The following is a 20,397-nucleotide window of genomic DNA, read 5'->3' as shown; positions in this document are numbered from 1 at the left end:
CTGAGACATAAAAAAGTATTTAAAAGAAAGTTTCCTGTTTTTTCCTAATGAGCAAGGTGAGGATTTATAGTGTGGGGAGGAGGGACTCCGGCAGCCAGGGCCAACACTGAGGCAAGCCTATTTAACATGCCCTGGCTTAAGCTCCCTCCTGCATTTGTGGGGTTCAGAGTGCTTAGTTGTGGGAGTATAGAGACATGCAGTTAGGGAGTGAAAAAACGCCATTTGGTTCGGAGCAGATGGCTGGCTAGGGGGCTGATGGCGTCTAAAGGCGTGTCGTCCCCTCCAGCTCGAATCCCTAAGGGCTCCCCTTGTCTTCCCAATCAATGAAAATTAAAGTGCAAAGAAAGGATGAATAGTTGGACCTCGAGTCTCTCCTTTGTTCATCCCAGCTACTGGTGCGCAGGAGTTAAACTACAACAGGCTCCTATAGAAACGCTGAAGTTAAACAGTCTCCCAGTTAGCACAGCTTTTGAAAGAGGGAGAGAGGAACCAACTTGGGGGTGGGGGGAGAGAAATGGGGGAGAGGAAGAAGAAGAAGGAGGAGAAGGGAGAAGAGGAAGGAGGTGGAGAAGGAGAAAGAGGAGGAGGAGGAGGAAAAGAAAAAGAACAGGAGGAGGAGGAAGGAGAGGGAGAAGAAGAAAAGGGCTTTCTGCTTGATTTCCCCAATACAGAATCGCGTGGCATAAATTAAGTTGGAAAAGAATGAACGCTTTGGGCAGGATTCTGATGGATTTTACGATGCCTTTCAGTTCCGCTTTGCCGCTGTAATCGAGAAATCTGTGCCATGTCAATTTAACAAATACTTGATACTGAGGGGGGTTTGTTAAAGATTTGGGGCAAGCCTTTTTTCCCCCAAGGTTTAAGCCCTTGCGCGTGGAACTTTTTATTTCCAGTTTTCTAAACAGGCATTCAAATGAGCCTGTTTTCCACTTCCATTTTCTAATTAAAAGGTTCCTGATATTTCATTTCTTACTGAAATCTACACTCAGTGTTACAGGCAGAGGATTCTGGATTCTGACCTCGCATTCTTTTCTTTTTTTACATTTCTTCTACTCCTGAAACCCTCTCACCTACCCTCACCCCCAAGCACAGGGAACAACAGCTCCTGTGCCTTAGGGAAGCAGAATGCTCAGAAGTCAGCTTTTGGAGGAAACATCAACCTAGAGAAAAAAGGATCCTGACACTAGGTGGCAAGATTAAATTAGGATTTGAGCTGGCCCCTCCCTGTGGCGACAGCAAGTCCCTATAGAGTCCAAAAAGGACACCATCATGGGGGCGGCAGCATCTTCTGAAGCCTCCATTTGCTCTGAACCAAACAGTAGGGGTTCACGGTGATCCCAGCCTGCCTTTCTCACCTGGCACTAAACATCATATGCTTGTTTCTTGTGGTTAACTCTTCGCTATTCCATGAGGCAACAGTGGAAAACCTAAAGTGGACATCTCTGTTGATCCTAAAACTTTACAGGTATTTGGGAAACAAGGTAGCAGAGACAGGCTGGGTCACTTGAAGAGGAGCCACAGAGTAGCAATTCCAGCTGCGTAGCAGCCGGAGGGCCTGCCCTGGACGACTTCACCACGTGACCTTCAGATTTCTGGCTGCAGTGGTTGTCCTTGGTGTTTGAAGACTTTCCCTCTGCTTAGACACTTTGTGATCAAGACATCTGCCGGGATGAAAGTCTCGTTCTGCCTTGACGGTGCTCTGTTCTCACCAATAAGGCAGCTCTAACACACCTACAGTGAGGACACTGTGGCCAGGCCGCTTCCTTGGGGCTGAGCTACAATCAAAGGGGGCACTCCAACACTCACCTGGAACCCTAATGAAGCTACGGAGGTGTTGGGGGTGGTCAGGGAGCCGCTGGCGGGGATGGTAAAGAGAGGGAGAAGTGCAAAGCTAGGTGCCAGAGTAGGAGTCTATGCCCCAACTTATTTCTCCATCGTGCCTAGGAGGGCAATTTAGATAATTCATTGTGTGATACGTGTGTTCTCGGCCCTCCCAATAAACTCATTTCCCTTTAAAAAATGAAAACAAAAGTTCTAGTGTCTGATGGACGTGTAAAAACCTAATAAGGTGACGGTTGTGTAAAGGTTGTGGGTTGGGGGCCGGGGCTGGAGGGGGCTTTAGAACATGTGCCGGACATTGTTGCAGAGGCCGCGGCGCGCGCGGAGGGGAGCTCTTTCTCTCCGCATTGTGCGGGGAGCAGGTGCTGTCTGCATTACCATACAGCTGAGCGCACAAAGAGCCACTGATTCAGCCTCGCACAATAACAGGCTGCCTTAATGACAGCCACGCGAACGACACACACCAAACTCACTTCTTACCAGGCGGAGGGAGGCCGAGGGGGATACCCGGCAGAGAGGGGCCGAGACCCGGGGAAGGTGGCGGCGGCCGAGGATCCTGTGGGGGAGGGCGCGTGTCTATGGGGGGAGTTGAAGGCCAGGTTCTCCTGGCTCCGGGGATATGCTGCCCGGCCTCCGGGCCCCCACTCCCAGTGGCCGCGGACCACGAGAGGACACCGAGGGCGCGGGGATGCCGGTGTCCCAGGGGGCGTCCTGGCCCCGCCAGCGCGTCGGCCCTGCACTCCCCGAGGCTCTGTCGCCATCCTGGGCCAGGAGGTGTCCCCGCGTCGGACCTCCCCAAACTTCCGAAAATGCCACTCCACTCTCGCAGCCCTCGGCCCACCGCTCCGCCCGCCCCTTTCCTACGATGCTCCCCGAATCGCCACCCCCGCCTCCGCCCCCGAGAGACTCCTCCTTAGGAAGCGCCTGCCCCGAAGAAGGGGCGGCCCGGCCAAGAGCTCAGGCCTCGAACTTCATCCTCTGGCTCGCAGCCGCCCTCCCCAAGCTCCCGGGACGCTGTCGGAGCAAGGAGACCCCTCGGCTGGCGCCGCAGCCCGGAGTTTCGGAGGCCGCGTCCCGCCGCTCAAGTGGGGCCCGCAGCGCCGCCCCCCGCGTGTGGCCGAGGGTCTCTGGGCGTCTGCGGCCCGGGAGGGCGTGCGGAGGGGACGGGGCGGCGGCACCAGCTCCAGAAGCAGGGGGATTCTTGCGGTGAACATTTTGCAGGAATGTAAATGAGTGCGTTTTGTGTGGCGAAGGAGGAAGGGGGGGCTGGGGGCGGGGGCAGGGGAGGACTGGGGGGGCGGGGAAGGGTGGGGGCGGGGAGGAGGGTTGCACATTTTACAGCTCACTGACCATTTGGCGATCCATTGAGAGGAGGGTTTGGAAAAGTGGCTCCTTTGTGACAGCTCTCGCCAGATTGGGGGGCTGCTGATTTGCATCTCATTAGCCATGCGGGCGGCCGGCTGAATATAAGGGCGGCAGGCGCCGGCGAGAGCCAGATCCTCTGCGCGCACCCGCGGAGACCCGACCCGGCCGAGGGCAGAGGGCAGGGGAACCCGGGCAGCCGCGGCGCAAAGCCTCCTCCCACGGCCCGGCCCCTCCGGTCCTGCGCGTGTGTACTGGATGACATTGGCTGGATTCATCGGAAAGACGCGGATCTTTGCTGTGACACCGGAGATCAGAGCCCGGAGTGCTCCCGGAGCAACCGCCGCCGCCGAGAGACACCGGGCCGCGATCCACAGGGGCCGCCGCGCACACCCGCCGCCGCCGACCGTCCCCTCCGCGCGCGCCGCTGGGCCTGGATTATCGCCGCGCCCGTGAGATTTCCAGACCGCGGCTTTCTAATCGGCTCGGGAGGAAGCTCTGCAGCTCTCTTGGGAATTAAGCTCAATATCTGGACTCTCTCTCTTTCTCTTTCTCCCCCTCCCTCTCCTGCGAAGAAGCTTAAGACAAAACCAGGAAGCCGGCGACCCTCACCTCCTCGGGGGCTGGGAGGAAGGAGGAAAACGAAAGTCGCCGCCGCCGCGCTGTCCCCCGAGAGCTGCCTTTCCTCGGGCATCCCTGGAGCTGCCGCGGGACCTCGCAGGGCGGATATAAAGAACCGCGGCCTCGGGAAGAGGCGGAGACCGGCTTTTAAAGAAAGAAGTCCTGGGTCCTCCGGTCCGGGGCGCTTGCGAGGGCGCTTTTCTGCCCACGCTCCCCGGGGCCCATCGATCTCCCGCGCGTCCGCCGCTGTTCTGAGAGAAGAGGCCCCCCCAGGCTCGCGCGTGGGGCGAAGCAGCATGGGCGGTCGGTGCGCGCTGGCCCTGGCGGTGCTCTCGGCCTTGCTGTGTCAGGTAGGCGGGCAGGTGGGGGCGCCGCAGCCCTGCGGGGTCTCACGGGGAGCCAGGGCGCGGGGCAGGAGCGCGCGGGGAGGGGCGGACAGCGGCACGGGCCGCGCCAGCCACAGCCCGGAAGATGAATCCCGGGGGCAACGACCCCAGCGCCGGCCGTGCAGCGAGCGCGCTCGGCCCCTGAGCCCTTCCAGGCCCCACGCCCCCTTGCTCGGGCGGGACCCGCGTCTTCACGCCCCCGCCCTCCCCTGCACAGGTCTGGAGCTCCGGGGTGTTCGAGCTGAAGCTGCAGGAGTTCGTCAACAAGAAGGGGCTGCTGGGGAACCGCAACTGCTGCCGCGGGGGCGCGGGGCCTCCGCCGTGCGCCTGCCGGACCTTCTTCCGCGTGTGTCTCAAGCACTACCAGGCCAGCGTGTCCCCCGAGCCGCCCTGCACCTACGGCAGCGCCGTCACCCCCGTGCTGGGCGTCGACTCCTTCAGTCTGCCCGACGGCGGGGGCGCCGACTCCGCGTTCAGCAACCCCATCCGCTTCCCCTTCGGCTTCACCTGGCCGGTGAGTGCCGCACCTGCGGGCGCCGGGCCGGGCCTGAAGCGGGGCGGGCTGCAGGACGCGCTGAGATCCCGCCTTGGGCGCTCGGTGGCGGGACCTCGGGGACCCCGCGAGGCGCAGGTGGGCGCTGCGATCTGCCTAGCGGCGGCCCCAGGACTCCAGCCCAGCAGCGCGGACACCTCGTCCCGGGGCCCCGCGGGCTGCAGGAGGGGACCGCGCTGGGGCGAGGAGGAGAGGCGGAGCGCGCCCGGGAGATTTCCGTATCCGGCCCCTGTGCCAGGTCCCCAGTCAGAGGCGCCCCTTCACGTGGGAAGGTTCTGGTTTCCCGACTCCTAGACGCGTTGGTGACGCAATTACCCAAGCAGCGCGAACGCTCCCACCCGGAGCGTGCCCATCCCCCCCAAAAATGACAACGGCCCTCGGGCCTCTTCCACCCCATCCTGCCTGCATTCTCTCTCTCTCTAATTAAAAAAACAACGCAATATCCTGTAGTACAGGCTGAAAAAACACGTCAGGAAACTACTGTTTAAAAAGTTCTTCCATTTCCTTAGGGAAGGTGAGAGCAGGCAGGAGATGCCTGGAGACCCCCTCCAGACATGCTGCCCCAGACCTGCAGCCTTGGGCCTCTGTTGCTGACCTGGTTGTTAGGAATGACTGCTTTTTGCCTTTTTCTTTTCGTTGCCTTTCTGGGTTGTCTTACGTTTTCTCCCGTCTCTCCCAGGGCACCTTCTCTCTGATTATTGAAGCTCTCCACACAGATTCTCCTGATGACCTCGCAACAGGTAAAAACAAAACCCAAACCCCAAAACTGCTTCCCCCAGTTAATAGCTTTGGACTTTGCTCACCCATCCCCCAACCACACCTGGACAGCTTTCATTCTGCACATGCCCCAGAAAGTTCAGGGTGGAGCGGCTTGGGCCTCCTTCCTGTGCTGAATGTCTCGGTCCACCCCCGCTCTGTCCCGAGTCTCAAGGTCCTCGTTCAGAACCAACCAGGAGCATCTTCTCCCCATAGAAAACCCAGAAAGACTCATCAGCCGCCTGGCCACCCAGAGGCACCTGACGGTGGGCGAGGAGTGGTCCCAGGACCTGCACAGCAGCGGCCGCACGGACCTCAAGTACTCCTACCGCTTCGTGTGTGACGAACACTACTACGGAGAGGGTTGCTCCGTTTTCTGTCGCCCCCGGGACGATGCCTTCGGCCACTTCACCTGTGGGGAGCGTGGGGAGAAAGTGTGCAACCCTGGCTGGGAAGGGCCCTACTGCACAGAGCGTGAGTCTCTGGGAAGGCACCGCTGGCTCACTCGTCCACGAACACGGACCGCGCGCAGGGACGGGGCTTCCTGAGCCACGGGGAGCTTGGGACTGTAGAGATGTTCTGGTGGGGAAACTGAGGCCCAGAGGACAGAAGTGGATTGCTATAAGTCACAGCTCCTCGGGGCGGGGTGGGGGTTGGGGTCAACGCAGACATTGTAACATCCAAGGCTGTGTTTATCCACTATCGGAACTGCCTTTCTTAATCAGGGAGGATTTTAGAGACAGGGCCAGGGGTCAGGAAGTAAAGCCAGTGCTACCCCCAGGGTGTGTGTATTAGAGAGGGAGAGGAGGAAGGAAGGGAGGAACACAGAGCTTGTGTGTCAGGGGCACGCTTTCAACCCGAGTTCCCAGTGCTGTGACAGCATCGCACTGGGAAACGTTCCATTTTCTCTCTCGAGCTGGTGTGCTTGACCTCTCTGGAGCAAACGCCTTTCCGGATGCTCCCTGTGACGCGCACTGTCTATGCTGGCCAGTGGGCAGGCTTTCACTCCTGTGGGCTGCTGAGGCCGGGTCTCCAAGGCCTGGGTGGGCGAGGGGTGCACAGCCCCGTCTGGCTTGAATGCTCACGCAGCATCTTGTCTGGAAAAGCAATGTCTTCCCAATAGTGACAGAGGCTCTGCCTGCCTGATTATTAGGTATTGATGTGTCAATTTCATGGCAGGCAGGTGACTAGGGCAGGGGTTGGGGCCGTGCTGGCTCCTGGTTCTGGTTCACGGGGACCTCAGGAGCCCTCTCTCCAGCTTACTGAGGCCTCGCCTGCACGCCTGGCCGTCCCAGCCCGTTGGTACCGATTTCTCTGCAGCTGAGGATGAGTAGGCCCTGGAGCTGCCCAGAAACTCCAGGGATCTGTCATTCTCCTTCCTTGGAACTGGACAGCCTTGGAGAGGGGCTCTGGGAGGCCCAGAACCTCTAGCAGGAGCTGGGTAGTGCCTGGGGTTCCCATTCACTGAGTGCCTTGATGTCCTTGCTCCTTAGCTTCCCAAATTCCCTCCAGAACTTACTGAGCTCAAAAAAAAAAAAAAACTTGTGGAGCTGCTTGTTAATGAGTTTCATAACCAGGCAGTGAGAGCCAGCTCCAAGCCTCAAGCCCACTGTCTACCCCCTGCCCTGCGGGAGCCTCTGGCCAGTCTGCTGCCTCCCACCCTGCCTCCCTGCCTCTTCTTCACCACAGGGTAGCCAGAAACTTAAACTTTTTTCTTCAAACACTGAAGTCTTTCCCCGCCCCCAGCTCGCGCGTGCCGTAGATTAGATCTCTCCGCGGATAGGCGCAGGGACACCAGCCGGCTCCCATTGGCGGAAGGGGTGTGTGTGTGTGCGTGCGTGCGTGTGTGTGTGTGTGTGTGTGTGTACACGCGAGGGGTGTGTGTGAGGAGGTGGGGCCGGGGGCGCGGGGGAGGCCGGCATTGTTGCGCTGGGGCAGCTGCCGTAGAGGACAGACAATGGAGCAGCTGTCCTGCCCTGGCACTCTGCATACCAGCTGTCCACTCTTATCTGCACACACACTTTCTGGGATATTAAGAGGTGGAGCTTTGTGCATAGAATTGGGAAGTGGGGGAGGAGGAGGGGGAAGACTTCTGACCCTCTCTTAGAAGAAAAGGGGATAGGGTGGGGGTGGGGGCTTCCGAGAGCCCTTTTGTCCTTGAGCCACTGTGTTGAGAAGAATGCTCATCCCCAGGGCTGAGTCAAGTCCCAGGCTACTAGGCAGGGGGGTCAGTCCTCCACAACCTGGGAAGATTAACTCAGTTGGGATTTGCTGACTGAAGCCGGCGTCCGGCGAGTTGTGTCCTGGCCCCAAGGGCAGCAGCCCTGTTGGGAGGTACTTGGCGTGGGGCTTGACCCTGTTTTTCCTTTGCTTGTAGCGATCTGCCTGCCTGGATGTGATGAGCAGCATGGATTTTGTGACAAACCAGGGGAATGCAAGTAAGTCTGCACAAGGTGGTGTTTTGTTTTGTTGCCTTTTCTTGTTATCCTTTCACACCTGGTGTATTTGTAAAAACAGCCCCAGGTGATCATTTGAAAAACTCCAGTAAGACCGATTGAGCAGGGGCCGTTTTCTTGTGTTTCTACTTAATCAGTGTTTGGCAGCATGTAAGGTCATGGAGTTGTCATTCATCTAAGCCCCTTAACGGCTATGAGAATTTACAGATAGTAGTTTAAAAAGAGTTGGCACAGGAAATGATAGTATAGTTCAATGGTTCTCAAATGTTGCCTCATCCTAGAATCACTCAGGGAGTGATTTTTGAGATGCTGACACTGGGGCTGCCCTAACACCCATGAAGCCAGAACCTCTGGTGGGGCCCAGGCCCAGGCTGCAGCTCCCAAGGTGACCCAGTGTTTTGCTAATCTGGAGAACCAGAGGCTCGCTGGTGCTGCGGGAGGGTGGTTTCTAGGGTGAGAATGTCCACTGCAAAGCCAGCAACAGTCAGCGTCCATCTGAGTCTTCTGCTTTTCTCCAAGGTGCAGAGTGGGCTGGCAGGGCCGGTACTGTGACGAGTGTATCCGCTATCCAGGCTGTCTCCATGGCACCTGCCAGCAGCCCTGGCAGTGCAACTGCCAGGAAGGCTGGGGGGGCCTTTTCTGCAACCAGGGTAAGCCTTCTCTCCCTGAGGCGGCCTGCCCCCTCCAGAGCAGCCCTGGACTTCCCTGGCTGTTTGATCACTGGAAAAATAAAGTCTTCCTGCATTTGACGTCGAGCTTCCTATCTCCTACTTTTCCTGTCCCCACCCCTCACAGACCTGAACTACTGCACACACCATAAGCCCTGCAAGAACGGGGCTACCTGCACCAACACGGGCCAGGGGAGCTACACGTGCTCCTGCCGGCCGGGGTACACAGGTGCCACCTGCGAGCTGGGGATCGACGAGTGTGACCCCAGCCCTTGTAAGAACGGAGGGAGCTGCACGGTGAGTCGGAGGCTGCATGGCATCTTACCCCGAAGCTGGGGTGCCCTGGTGTTGAATGGAGCCTGTGGGCTCCTTGGAGCAACTCTGGAAAGCCTTTTCTGACCCCTCCATCATGTAGGATCTCGAGAACAGCTACTCCTGTACCTGCCCACCCGGCTTCTACGGCAAAATCTGTGAATTGAGTGCCATGACCTGTGCGGACGGCCCTTGCTTTAACGGGGGCCGGTGCTCAGACAGCCCCGATGGAGGGTACAGCTGCCGCTGTCCCGTGGGCTACTCCGGCTTCAACTGTGAGAAGAAAATTGACTACTGCAGTTCTTCACCCTGTTCTAATGGTAAGGGGGCAGCTGGCGATTGCTCAGAGACTGGGGCAAGTGGTTAATACTGAGATGGCATTAAAAACAAGCATTTGTGAGCGACCTCGAGTTCATGAAGCACTTTTATCCAGACCACCAGGAATTCTCGATGGAAACTCTGTCTCTGAGTCTGGAAAGGCCTGGGGAGTGAGAGAGGCCGGTGCATTGGTTACAAAGTTCTCTGTGGAAACCTAGACCAAGCAGTGAATGATTTGCTCAGGGCCACGAGGTGCTTGGGGCACCTGAGGCTGCCTGGGGTTCAGTAAGTGATGCCCACAGGCCCCGGCCACTCCAGCATGGGAGGATGGCCCAGCTGTGTGGCCACCCAGCACAGTAGTCGGGGGTGTCCCTGAGTGAGGACAGAGAGCCTCCTGCTAGCAGTGAGGGGCTGGCTGCCCAAAGCAGACACACAGCAAGGAGATCTGGGCCCCAGATGTGCCGGAGCATTCTGGAATGGTCATCCTTCCCCTCCCTTCCTCCCTCCCCTGTTGTCAGTGCCTGCTCCTTTCACTCGCTGTGTAACTGTGGGCAAGGACACCCTCGTTAAGCCTCAGTTTCCCCATCTGAAACCTGGGTCGAGTGGCACATGCTCTTGTCCGGCTGTTGTGGCGACTAATGCAGTCACCAGGCAGAGTGTTCTGCACAGCGCCTGTCCAGATGCTGGCCATGGAGTTTCTGACTTGTAGAGCTAGACCTGGACGCCTCTCGTATTTGAGGTCCTAGACCATGTTGCCTTGCGCTGGGGACTCATTCAGGCCACCGACTGTCTTTGGTTTGTCTGGTTTCTACAGTGACAGACAGATAGATGCTTCAGAATGACTTTTTGGTGAACAAACCTACGAGGAGACACATGACGCTCATGTCCCTGTGTTCCAGGTGCCAAGTGTGTGGACCTCGGTGATGCCTACCTGTGCCGCTGCCAGGCCGGCTTCTCAGGGAGGCACTGTGATGACAACATGGACGACTGTGCCTCCTCCCCATGCGCCAATGGGGGCACCTGCCGGGACAGCGTGAATGACTTCTCCTGCACCTGCCCGCCCGGCTACACGGGCAGGAACTGCAGTGCCCCCGTCAGCAGGTGCGAGCACGCACCCTGCCACAATGGGGCCACCTGCCACGAGAGGGGCCACCGCTATGTGTGCGAGTGTGCCCAGGGCTACGGGGGTCCCAACTGCCAGTTCCTGCTCCCAGAGCTGCCCCCAGGCCCAGCGGTGGTGGACCTCACTGAGAAGCTGGAGGGCCAGGGCGGGCCATTCCCCTGGGTGGCCGTGTGCGCCGGGGTCATCCTTGTCCTCATGCTGCTGCTGGGCTGTGCCGCTGTGGTGGTCTGCGTCCGGCTGAGGCTGCAGAAGCGCCGGCCCCCAGCTGACCCCTGCCGGGGGGAGACGGAGACCATGAACAACCTGGCCAACTGCCAGCGTGAGAAGGACATCTCAGTCAGCGTCATCGGGGCCACGCAGATCAAGAACACCAACAAGAAGGCAGACTTCCACGGGGACCACAGTGCCAACAAGAACGGCTTCAAGGCCCGCTACCCGGCGGTGGACTATAACCTCGTGCAGGACCTCAAGGGTGACGACGCCGCCGTCAGGGACGCGCACAGCAAGCGTGACACCAAGTGCCAGCCCCAGGGCTCCTCAGGGGAGGAGAAGGGGACCGCGACCACACTCAGGGGGTACGTGCTGTGGGCCGGGCATCAGGAGGGGGGGTACCTGGGGGTATCGGTCCGTTTCTCTTTCCAAATGTTCTCATGCATTCGTTGTGGATTTTCTCTATTTTCCTTTTAGTGGAGAAGCACCTGAAAGAAAAAGGCCGGACTCGGGCTGTTCGACTTCAAAAGACACCAAGTACCAGTCGGTGTACGTCATATCCGAGGAGAAGGATGAGTGCGTCATAGCAACTGAGGTCAGTGCAGGCAGCGGCCGCCCCCTCCTCGGCATGGGAGCACCTGAAGCCGCAGCACGGGAATCTGTCTCAGGCTAACTTCACATTTGTCTTGTGGCCCCTCCAGGTGTAAGATGGAAGTGAAATGGCAAGACTCCCGTTTCTCTTAAAATAAGTAAAATTCCAAGGATATATGCCCCAACGAATGCTGCTGAAGAGGAGGGAGGCCCCGTGGACTGCTGCTGAGAAACCGAGTTCAGACCGAGCAGGTTCTCCTCTTGAGGTCCTCGACGCCTGCCGACAGCCTGCCGCGGCCCGGCCGCCTGCGGCACTGCCTTCCGTGATGTCGCCGTTGCACTATGGACAGTTGCTCTTAAGAGAATATATATTTAAATGGGTGAACTGAATTACGCATAAGAAGCATGCACTGCCTGAGTGTATATTTTGGATTCTTATGAGCCAGTCTTTTCTTGAATTAGAAACACAAACACTGCCTTTATTGTCCTTTTTGATACGAAAATGTGCTTTTTCTAGATGGAAAAGATGTGTGTTATTTTTTGGATTTGTAAAAATATTTTTCACGATATCTGTAAAGCTTGAGTATTTTGTGATGTTCATTTTTTATAATTTAAATTTTGGTAAATATGTACAAAGGCACTTCGGGTCTATGTGACTATATTTTTTGTATATAAATGTATTTATGGAATATTGTGCAAATGTTATTTGAGTTTTTTACTGTTTTGTTAATGAAGAAATTCCTTTTTAAAATATTTTTCCAAAATAAATTCTATGAATGACAACCAGAAGGCAGAGTGGACGTGCGCTCACTCACCTGCGGCCCGAGGGGCTGAGGGCAGAGGTGGCCTTGGTGTTTCTCTTTTCAAGGCTTTGATTTCCCTGGATCCATGAGAAGCAGCCCGTTCCTCTCTCCATCAGGAAGCTGCTTGTTGGCCATCATGAGGTGACTTGGTAAGAGCAGGCACACGCATGAAGCAGCCGTGATTTTCTAATTCCATCCCCCGATGCATTTATTAGTTCTTTCCACAGAAAGAATAAGCATTCCTCATTCATTCATTCATTCATTCATTCATTCATGTCAGTGTAGACTTGTGAGTGATTTTGTACCCAGTGGGTCACAGCTGTCATGATTTTGTCGCCGTTTGACACCAACATGGCCCCAGACTGGGCGTGGGAGTCACGGAAGCTCCTCCTCTGCTTCCCGTTCATGGGCAGCCCTGTCTCTAAGCATGTCCCGCCTTCTGGCTCAGCAGGACCCCACGGGCTCCTTGTGGGCTGACCCCCCTCCGGCCCTGGTATTTGCCGCTTTTCCCCCACTAAGCCCTGGTTCGTTTTAGTGAAAATGGTAGTGATTGTATTTTTAACTTGTGCGTACCTCAAAGCATTGAGTGGTTCCCGGGATGGAAAGAGGGCGACCTGTGTAGCAGGAGCTGCACGGAGGGAATGGCGTTCATTCCCCTCAGACAGGACTCCGCCGTGCCTTTCCTCCTTGCATTAAGGGCACATTAAATACAGAGACCAGCAACACCAGCAAAGAGAAGTGTTTTGCTAAGAACATTGAGCTTCAATCTGATGACAGCTCTCAGTCTAATTACCAGTTACAGAAACCCAGGGGACTGAAAACTCCTTCCTCAATGCCCCACAGATCTGCGCAGCTGAATCCAGGGAACTCTGTAGCCAAATAAATTGCAAGGAAAAAACAAGAAAATAGTGAAGGGGAACCTACAGATTCAAAGAGACACAGACATATCAATCCATCACAGCGTCTGGATCTGGTTCCTGTTTCAAACAGTTAAAAAAATTTATGGACCCACTGGAGAAATGTAAGCGCTGACTGGGATATCCAAATGATTTTAAAGTGTACTTGCTAAATATTTTAGATGTGATGTGTTACTACTCTTCAGTTTAAAAAGAGCCATTATCTTTTAGAGAAAAATTCTGAAATATTTATGGATGAAACAATACAAGGTCTGGGATTGATTCAGAGCCCCCCCGCCGTGGGCATGGTGGCACGAGGAGTCCCACGGGCACTGCTGGGGGTCGCTGCAGCTGGGAGTGGCCCATGGGGGCGCTTATTTCACTGTTCTTTCCTCTTTCGTATACGTTTGAAACTTCCCATAAGCAAAAGCATTAAGCTGGATTATACAGTGAGTACACGCACACACAAACACGTCAGCTTCCTGGTGTGTATGGACCGCCGTGTCTATTACGGGCCCTACAGCAGAATGCATCTTAGGGAGGCTTGCTGTGGTTGCATATGCACATTGCAGATGAGAAATCTTCTAAGACCCAAACTAACCCAATGAAACTGGGTGGAGAATGGGAATCTGGTCAAGGATGTTGGTACCGGAGTCTCGGGGATTCTGATTCAGAGCCCGCCGCTCGCTGGTGGCGCGCCTAGGTGATTGCCCACTCTGCTGAGTCCTTGAAAGGGAAACTGCAGTGTCTGCAGCAGTGCTGGGGGCACCTCCTCCCGGTCTGTAGGGGAGGGTGCTTTTCAGGGCACGGTTCTGCGCATGTGCTCAGCTGGCGCCAGCGAACGGCTTCCGGCTGCTTTTAGCATGGAGTTCAAAATCCTCGACTTGGCCTCTCAGGTCATGCACCATCCGGCTCCCGCCTGTCTTGGAGCCTCGTTTTGTTATTCTCCCACGGGTCCGTTACTGCTCGGCCCCAGCCAGCGCCCTGGCAGCCTGGTTCTCCATCCGCCCCCACTCTGCGACTTTGAGTGTGATCTTCCATCTGTCTGGTGACTTCCAGTGTGACCTTCTTCCGCCACGAAAATGACCCGCCTGGGATACCTGCCGCACGTGATGGTGCTCTTGCAGCTTGCCCTGTGGCATGATTAATTTGTGTAGTTGTTTGTTTAGTGGGCGTGTGTCCCAGGAGACTGCAACCTCAAAGAGGGCGGGCTGTGTTGGCCTTTGTTCACCACTGCAACCCAATCCCCGTTGATGCTGAAGCAAGAAAACGTTCTCTATCCACGTGAGCTATAATTTGAGAACACACAGACACACACTCAGGACATTTCATCATGAAAGAAGCTTCATTCTTGTGTTCTCTTATCAATGTCACTAGGAGTTTCAAGCCATAACATGAAGCCAAACAGGGATTATCTGAGCGGATGAACATAGTATTTTGTTTTTATTCTAATAACTGGCCGCCTCGATACAGCCCTGTATATGGTAAGAGTGCGTTTACTTGGTATCCAGCAAGCAAAGTGCTGTGCAGTTAGTAATTCCTCAGTCTATGCATTTTATAGAAAAGGCAGAGGGAAGGTAAATGGTTTCCTGAGGAACAGCTGAATGTCTAGAAACGTCAAGATGAAGAGTAGTATTTTGCACGCAAGGACACGTGCCATGAGCACCAGGCCTCACGTGCAGGAGGCACACGGTACGTCTGTGCTGAATGTAGTATCTTCCACTACAAGGATAAGACAACAAAAAGTACTTAGAAACTTTACACATTTGTCATTTGGAAACAATTCAGAGATAAGTTTTTAAGATGATATGTATTAGTGCAGAGTACTAGCATTTCTCCAAGTGACTATTTCCATTCTGGAGAAGCCCATCTGAGCTAAATTGCTTTGCCGCTGAGGATGGCTGGGGAGGTGGTGGGGGGTGCCATCAGGGTGTCGTCTGGCTAACACACATTCTTTCTATTTTTCTTGTTTCTTATGGAAACATTCATGTCTCCACGCCTGGCATTTGCTGAATCCATCTTCTAGAGATTACGATTTTAATAGAATCCGGAGTGAGGTACCTGAGGAAGGCAGAATGAAACAGCGTTTTAAAATGTATTGCAACATGAGCCTCAGAACCTCTTGGTTTTTTTAAAGCACAGAAAAGAAAAATGACAAGACTCATGTCATTAATTACGTTCTCAAAGAAAATAAGGTCAGTGTAAGAGGAAATAATCTAAAATTGCAGGATGGGGCATTCTTGTTGGATTGAGGCATGAAGGAAACTTCAAGGCTGTCAGTGGTTTATCGAGGAAGTGGTAGAATCTTCCTCGGATACGATTTTTAGAAGCCGAGCCAACCTCCCATGGCAAGAGGTGCAGACGTGTGCCTCAGCTGCTAAGGGCCTCCCAGGCTGTTTCCTGAGCACCAACTCCCTCTGCTTCCTCGGTGTCTAAACCCATGGTCAAAGCACCATTCACAAAAAGCGTGTTACTGTTTTAAGTTAATTTGAACTTTAAAATTATTGAACCATAAGGAAAAATATGTCTGCTTTGTGGTCCTGGACATTTTCCAAGAACCTTGATTGCTTTAGTGAATCTTAATTCACAACTCAGTGCTGGGATATTCAACAAATAAAATCACTTTTCAGAGACAGGATCAGAATCTGCCACTTCCTGCCCCTCAGCCTGCCTTTCCAAACCCCCAAGTGGCACCCTGGTGTAGACATCATGGACCTCAATAGCAGTACTTTAGCCTGACGCCTAGAACCTCTTACACTTTTATGGAGGTGGCCTGAGAGTGTTTGTGACGGGATTCCACCTTTCTCTCTTGCACTGTCCCACCCTGACCTGTGGGGGGAGGGAGGAAGGAAGGAAGAAGGGGGAAGGGCGTCTGCTGTCAGATGCTTACAATAGGAATTGCTCACCTGCAGAAGGGCAAGTATTGTTTCTTCAAGAATTAGTATGAATTTGATTTTGTGAATTTCAGCTGTTTATTAGAAGCTTAGAAAAAATTTGGTATAAACATTTGAAATAAAAAAATGCAATAAGCAACAGAGTGAGATCTTGTCTCTACAAAAATATTTTAAAAGAATTAGCTGAGTGTGGTGGTGGCACCTGTGGGCCCAACTACTCAGGAGGCTGAGGCAGGAGGACGGCTTGAGCCCGGGAGGCTGAGGCTTCAGTGAGCCGTGATTGCGCCACTGCACTCCAGCCTGGGGGACAGAGCAAGACTTCATCTTTAAAAAAAAAAAAAAGCAATATTAAAAAGGTATATTGAAAAAAGGGAAAAATACTGTAAATTTGAGAGTTTTAGTTAAAATGAAAAAGCAACAGTTAGGACCATTTCTGATCCTCAAAGTCAATACTTTTGAAACAGGAGAGGGAAGGGAGGTGGGGGAGCCCTGGAGCTGCTGCCAACAACGGGGGCAGGGGCCTCAGACACAGGCTCCAGCGCCCTGGGCGGACCTGGCGGAGGACAGTTCAGTGTCTCTGTAGTCAAACAGGTGTCAGAAATATCATGAAACTCCCAGTTTATTCGTCACGATTACACTCTAGCCCTGACCTAGCAAGTTCACTGGGCAGTGACTGGTGGCAGAAAGGTGAGGAAGAGAAAGAAATAAAAACACTTGAGATGAGGCTCGAAATGGAAAATGGAATTAATCACCCCACTGCTCTAAATGCTCTAAGTGCCTAAAAGCACTTCTTTTCTTTTCTTTTTTTTTGAGACGGAGTCTCGCTCTGTCGCCCAGGCTGGAGTGGTGGCGCCATCTCGGCTCACTGCAAGCTCTGCCTCCCGGGTTCATGCCATTCTCCTGCCTCAGCCTCCTGAGTAGCTGGGACTACAGGCGCCCAACACCACGCCCAGCTAATTTTTTTTTTTTTTTTGTATTTTTAGTAGAGATGGGGTTTCACCCTGTTAGCCAGGATGGTCTCGGCCTCCCAAAGTGCTGGGACTGCAGGCGTGAGCCACCGCGCCCGGCCAAGCCCTTCTCATCTTAACGTCCTCTTTCAGCAGAAGGAACTTATCCTGGTCGTAACTGTTCAGGTCACTGCTGACTCTGCCCCCGGCTCCAACGGTACAAAGTCACCTCCTATTTAAAGATGCTACAGAGGACCCTGTCCGGAGTGATGGAGGGAAAGGGCTGCCTTCTCACTTTCCCACTGCTGTGCGTGCAGAGCAGCAGGGACTGTGTTTGGACCCCTGCCACAGAAAAGTCTGCGTTGGCCGTGTCTCCAGGGAGGACAAACTAATTTTAACAAACTGACCCAAACAGAACTCGGAAGGTCAGTATGTTGCAATCTCCGGTCCTCCCGCCTGCCTCGTGGTTCGTTCCAAAAGCTAAGTATGCTGTTTCAATTTGATCTGCTATTTTGGGTGATCTAGTCCCTGTTAGTTCTTGACAGTCCGGGAGGCGCCTGGTGGGTGGAGAATCTTCCCCTTTCTCCTCCACAAACCTGACCCTTGTGGAGAAGGCAGCCTGGAATCCCCTGGGTTCTGAATGTCTCCGCCTTTTCTCCAGCGTAAGTGCTGGGCCTGAGCACAGTCTCTGCACAGAGGCCTGGGGTGTCGCGGGGGTGGTGAGGCCAGGGCAGGGCTGGGACTGGCCCTTCCCTGAGGCTGAAATCTGGCTTTTCGACTCCGGCCTCTGCCTCTCACTGCCTTTGGCCACAGCTCTCTCCTCCACCCTGAAAGGCCCTCGGAGTAGAATTACGTACACAGTGGCGACAACGCGGGCTCCAGGGAAAGGTGCTGCTGATGTGGCGCCCGCCAGCGTGTTTTCCAGACTTGGTTCTACCGAGCAGCCCTGGAATTTGAATCTTCACGTTGTCCAGTGAGACATAAAGACCAGAAAGAGTCTTTCCATCTCTGATGTACCCAGCACCAAGCTTCCCTCTTTTTTTTTGAGACAGGGTCTTACTCCTTTTGCTCAGGCTGGGGTGCAGTGGCACAATCTCAGCTCACTGCAGCCTTGAACTCCTAGACTCAAGGGATCCTCCCACCTCAACCTCCTGAGTAGCTGAAACCGCAGGCATGTGCCACCACCACGCCCAGCTAATTTTTGTATTTTTTGGAGAGATGGGGTTTTGCCATGTTGCCAGGCTAATCTCAAACTCCTGGGCTCAAGTGAGCCTCCCATCTTGACTACCAAAGTGCTGAGCTTATAGGCGTGAGCCACTGTGCTGGCCCAAGCTTCCCTCATTTATAAGGTGGAGCCAGATGTCTTATGGCAGACTGGATAAATATCTGATGTCATTTACTGTGTGTGTGTCTGTGTGTGCGTATGGTGGGGGTAGTAAGTTTGAAGGTAGGGTCTGTACTGTTTCTCCCTTTTCATATTTTTTTCCTTTCTACTCCCTCTTGAAGAGCATAAGAATTTGGGTAACAAATGCCTCTTCATTACAGGGATAATTTGATGTTAAAACCCTAGGGTGAGATGAAATGGACTTAACAAATGCCTGCCTGCCTATCTTTTTGGTGGGGTCTAGCTTCTACCTGCTTATTCTCTGGAAAACTTCTATTCCTTTTAGGTGCATCCCACAGACTCATTTAAATGTTCACCGAGTGCTTCGTCTATGCTGCACGTTGCTCTGCGTGGTGGAGATAAATGAGAAGTAGAAGCTGCGCCTGGCCTGAAGGCACCCTGGGTCACTCTTGGGGAAACACAGTGGCCTCCGCTGATGCTCACCAAGGTTCCGGTCCTTCGGGCAAGCCCCTGCCGTGCAGCTGATCGTGCATCTGGCCTCTGTGACCAGCTCTGGAAGTTCCCATGAATGGACTCTTCCTCGGCGTGCTTCTGGGTGGCATCCGTGCTTTCCCCACGCATTGCTTAGGGGTTCTGTGAGAATTTCTCCGACGGAGCCCTGGGGTGGGAAGGCGGCAGGGACCCAGCTTTCAAGTGGCAAAGGCCAGCGGCTTCTCCGCACAGCCTGTCCCTGCGTCCTCAGGCTGACGCAGATTCTGCAAAGGGTCACCCTGACAGATGCTAGCAGCAGCTTCTCCGCACAGCCTGTCCCTGTGTCCTCAGGGTAACGCAGGTTCTGCAAAGGGTCACCCTGACGGATGCTAACAGCGGCTTCTCCGCACAGCCTGTCCCTGCGTCCTCAGGCTGACGCAGGTTCTGCAAAGAGTCACCCTGACGGATGCTAGCAGCTTTTTATTGGCTTCCTCTCCTCCCTGCCTCCCCTTCCTGTGCCCACATCTGTCTCTGGGGCTGGCAGGACGTCAGGCTGCTCCTCCATCTGGTTAAAGCTGGGCCCAGTGGCTGGATGTGGGGCTCTGCTGGGAAGCTTGGAGACAGGGTGGGGACTGCGGGGAGGCAGCTCCCTTCTGGTTTGCCAGAGGGACCAGGAAGCAGCACCCACAACCCCTGCCTACCCCATGGCCTATTTGTCTGATTAACGCATCATCATCTGCCGACACCTAGAACGGGGTCTTAGGGTAATTGATTGCTTGGGAACAGGCAGGGGAGGGGGCTCAGGGCACCAAGGGGCCGCAGGACTTGAGTCAGGGTCAGGGTGTGGGATGGGTAGAATAAACAGAATTATACAATCCTGGACCACTGGTAATACCAAAGACCTGTGTGTACTCGCTCCCCACCCCACACACCTTCCTTGGTGTTGTCGTAGAAATAGAAGCAGAAATATGAAGTTTCTTCCTTCAGTACAAGCCACAGTGGTTCCGGATACAATTTCCAACACGTCCCTCCTTGCATCGCACTGCCTTTCCTTCCTGCCCGATCCCTGGGCCCAAAACTCTTGTGACTTTTTTAGTCATAAATACACTGGTTCAGAAAGACATCTGTCTGAAAGAAGAGAGTTATGCCCTGATTCATTTTCACCTTAATTCAATTTAAATCAAAGCAATTGTGAGCCACTGTTCTCCATGGCGACGGCTCATCACAGCTCTGGAACTCCACACACCTCACCTGGGGCAGCTGGTGCTCAGAAGGCAGATGGAAGGTCAGGTGCCCCTCAGAAGCCACAGCTGGCCACCCCTCGGAATGCTTGCTCCTAATTCTGCATCCTCTGCTTATTCGAGAGAACAATGTTACAAACCCATGCTGAGACATCCACCTTTTCCCCTGTGGATCTTCGGGTGTGGGGCCACTCCGGGGCTTACTGCTGCGGTGTCAAACCCTGGAAGACAGTGGGATCTCACTGAGACAGACACTCGTGTGGCCCCCGCCTTGGCTCTGGAAGATGCCTTTGTTCCCTTGCTTGCCTCCCACTTGCACGAGGTTCTGAACCCTTCTCTCCATCAGACCAAAGTGGTAGCATGCCGCTGGGGTGTTGGCAGCAGTGCTCAGTGATGGGAGAGCTTAGGGAACATTCCCTGAAATAGAGAGATAAAGATTCTTGAACGTGGAAGGCTGTGATTTTGTCAGACAAGAATACCGTGTGGGAAATTGGGGCCCAGAAGACTCGTTCCCAGTTGGACCAGGCTTATTTGACAGTCACCCAGGACCTGGTCACCTCTTCTTGTGGGTTGAGAAGTTCTTGCCTCTCAAAGGGAGGTAAAAC

At 54.4% G+C, this 20,397-nt stretch overlaps 1 protein-coding gene across 1 annotated transcript; it reads left to right on the top strand.

Moving 5' to 3' along the window:
- Positions 1-3,183: 3,183 nt before the first annotated feature.
- On the top strand, positions 3,184-11,978 carry DLL1 (delta like canonical Notch ligand 1). Its single transcript, XM_055269842.2, has 11 exons — positions 3,184-4,172; positions 4,426-4,722; positions 5,441-5,501; positions 5,734-5,991; positions 7,895-7,955; positions 8,493-8,623; positions 8,769-8,938; positions 9,057-9,273; positions 10,171-10,969; positions 11,082-11,199; positions 11,306-11,978. Exons 1-11 carry the CDS (start codon positions 4,119-4,121, stop codon positions 11,309-11,311), a joined length of 2,172 nt encoding a protein of 723 aa, XP_055125817.2. The 5' UTR covers positions 3,184-4,118; the 3' UTR covers positions 11,312-11,978.
- Positions 11,979-20,397: the final 8,419 nt, after the last annotated feature.

This window comes from Symphalangus syndactylus, chromosome 2 (genome assembly GCF_028878055.3).
Source record: "Symphalangus syndactylus isolate Jambi chromosome 2, NHGRI_mSymSyn1-v2.1_pri, whole genome shotgun sequence".
NCBI lineage: Eukaryota > Metazoa > Chordata > Mammalia > Primates > Hylobatidae > Symphalangus > Symphalangus syndactylus.
The sequence above is the reverse complement of the archived record's forward strand: the minus strand, read 5'-3'. Positions and strand labels throughout refer to the sequence as shown.

Excerpts from the sequence above, each read along its gene's own strand:
- DLL1 (XM_055269842.2), top strand. The coding sequence starts at position 4,119 with ATGGGCGGTCGGTGCGCGCTGGCCCTGGCGGTGCTCTCGGCCTTGCTG. Across the intron at positions 5,992-7,894 it reads AGGGCCCTACTGCACAGAGC|CGATCTGCCTGCCTGGATGT; the intron begins GTGAGTCTCTGG and ends CTTTGCTTGTAG. Across the intron at positions 8,939-9,056 it reads AGAACGGAGGGAGCTGCACG|GATCTCGAGAACAGCTACTC; the intron begins GTGAGTCGGAGG and ends TCCATCATGTAG.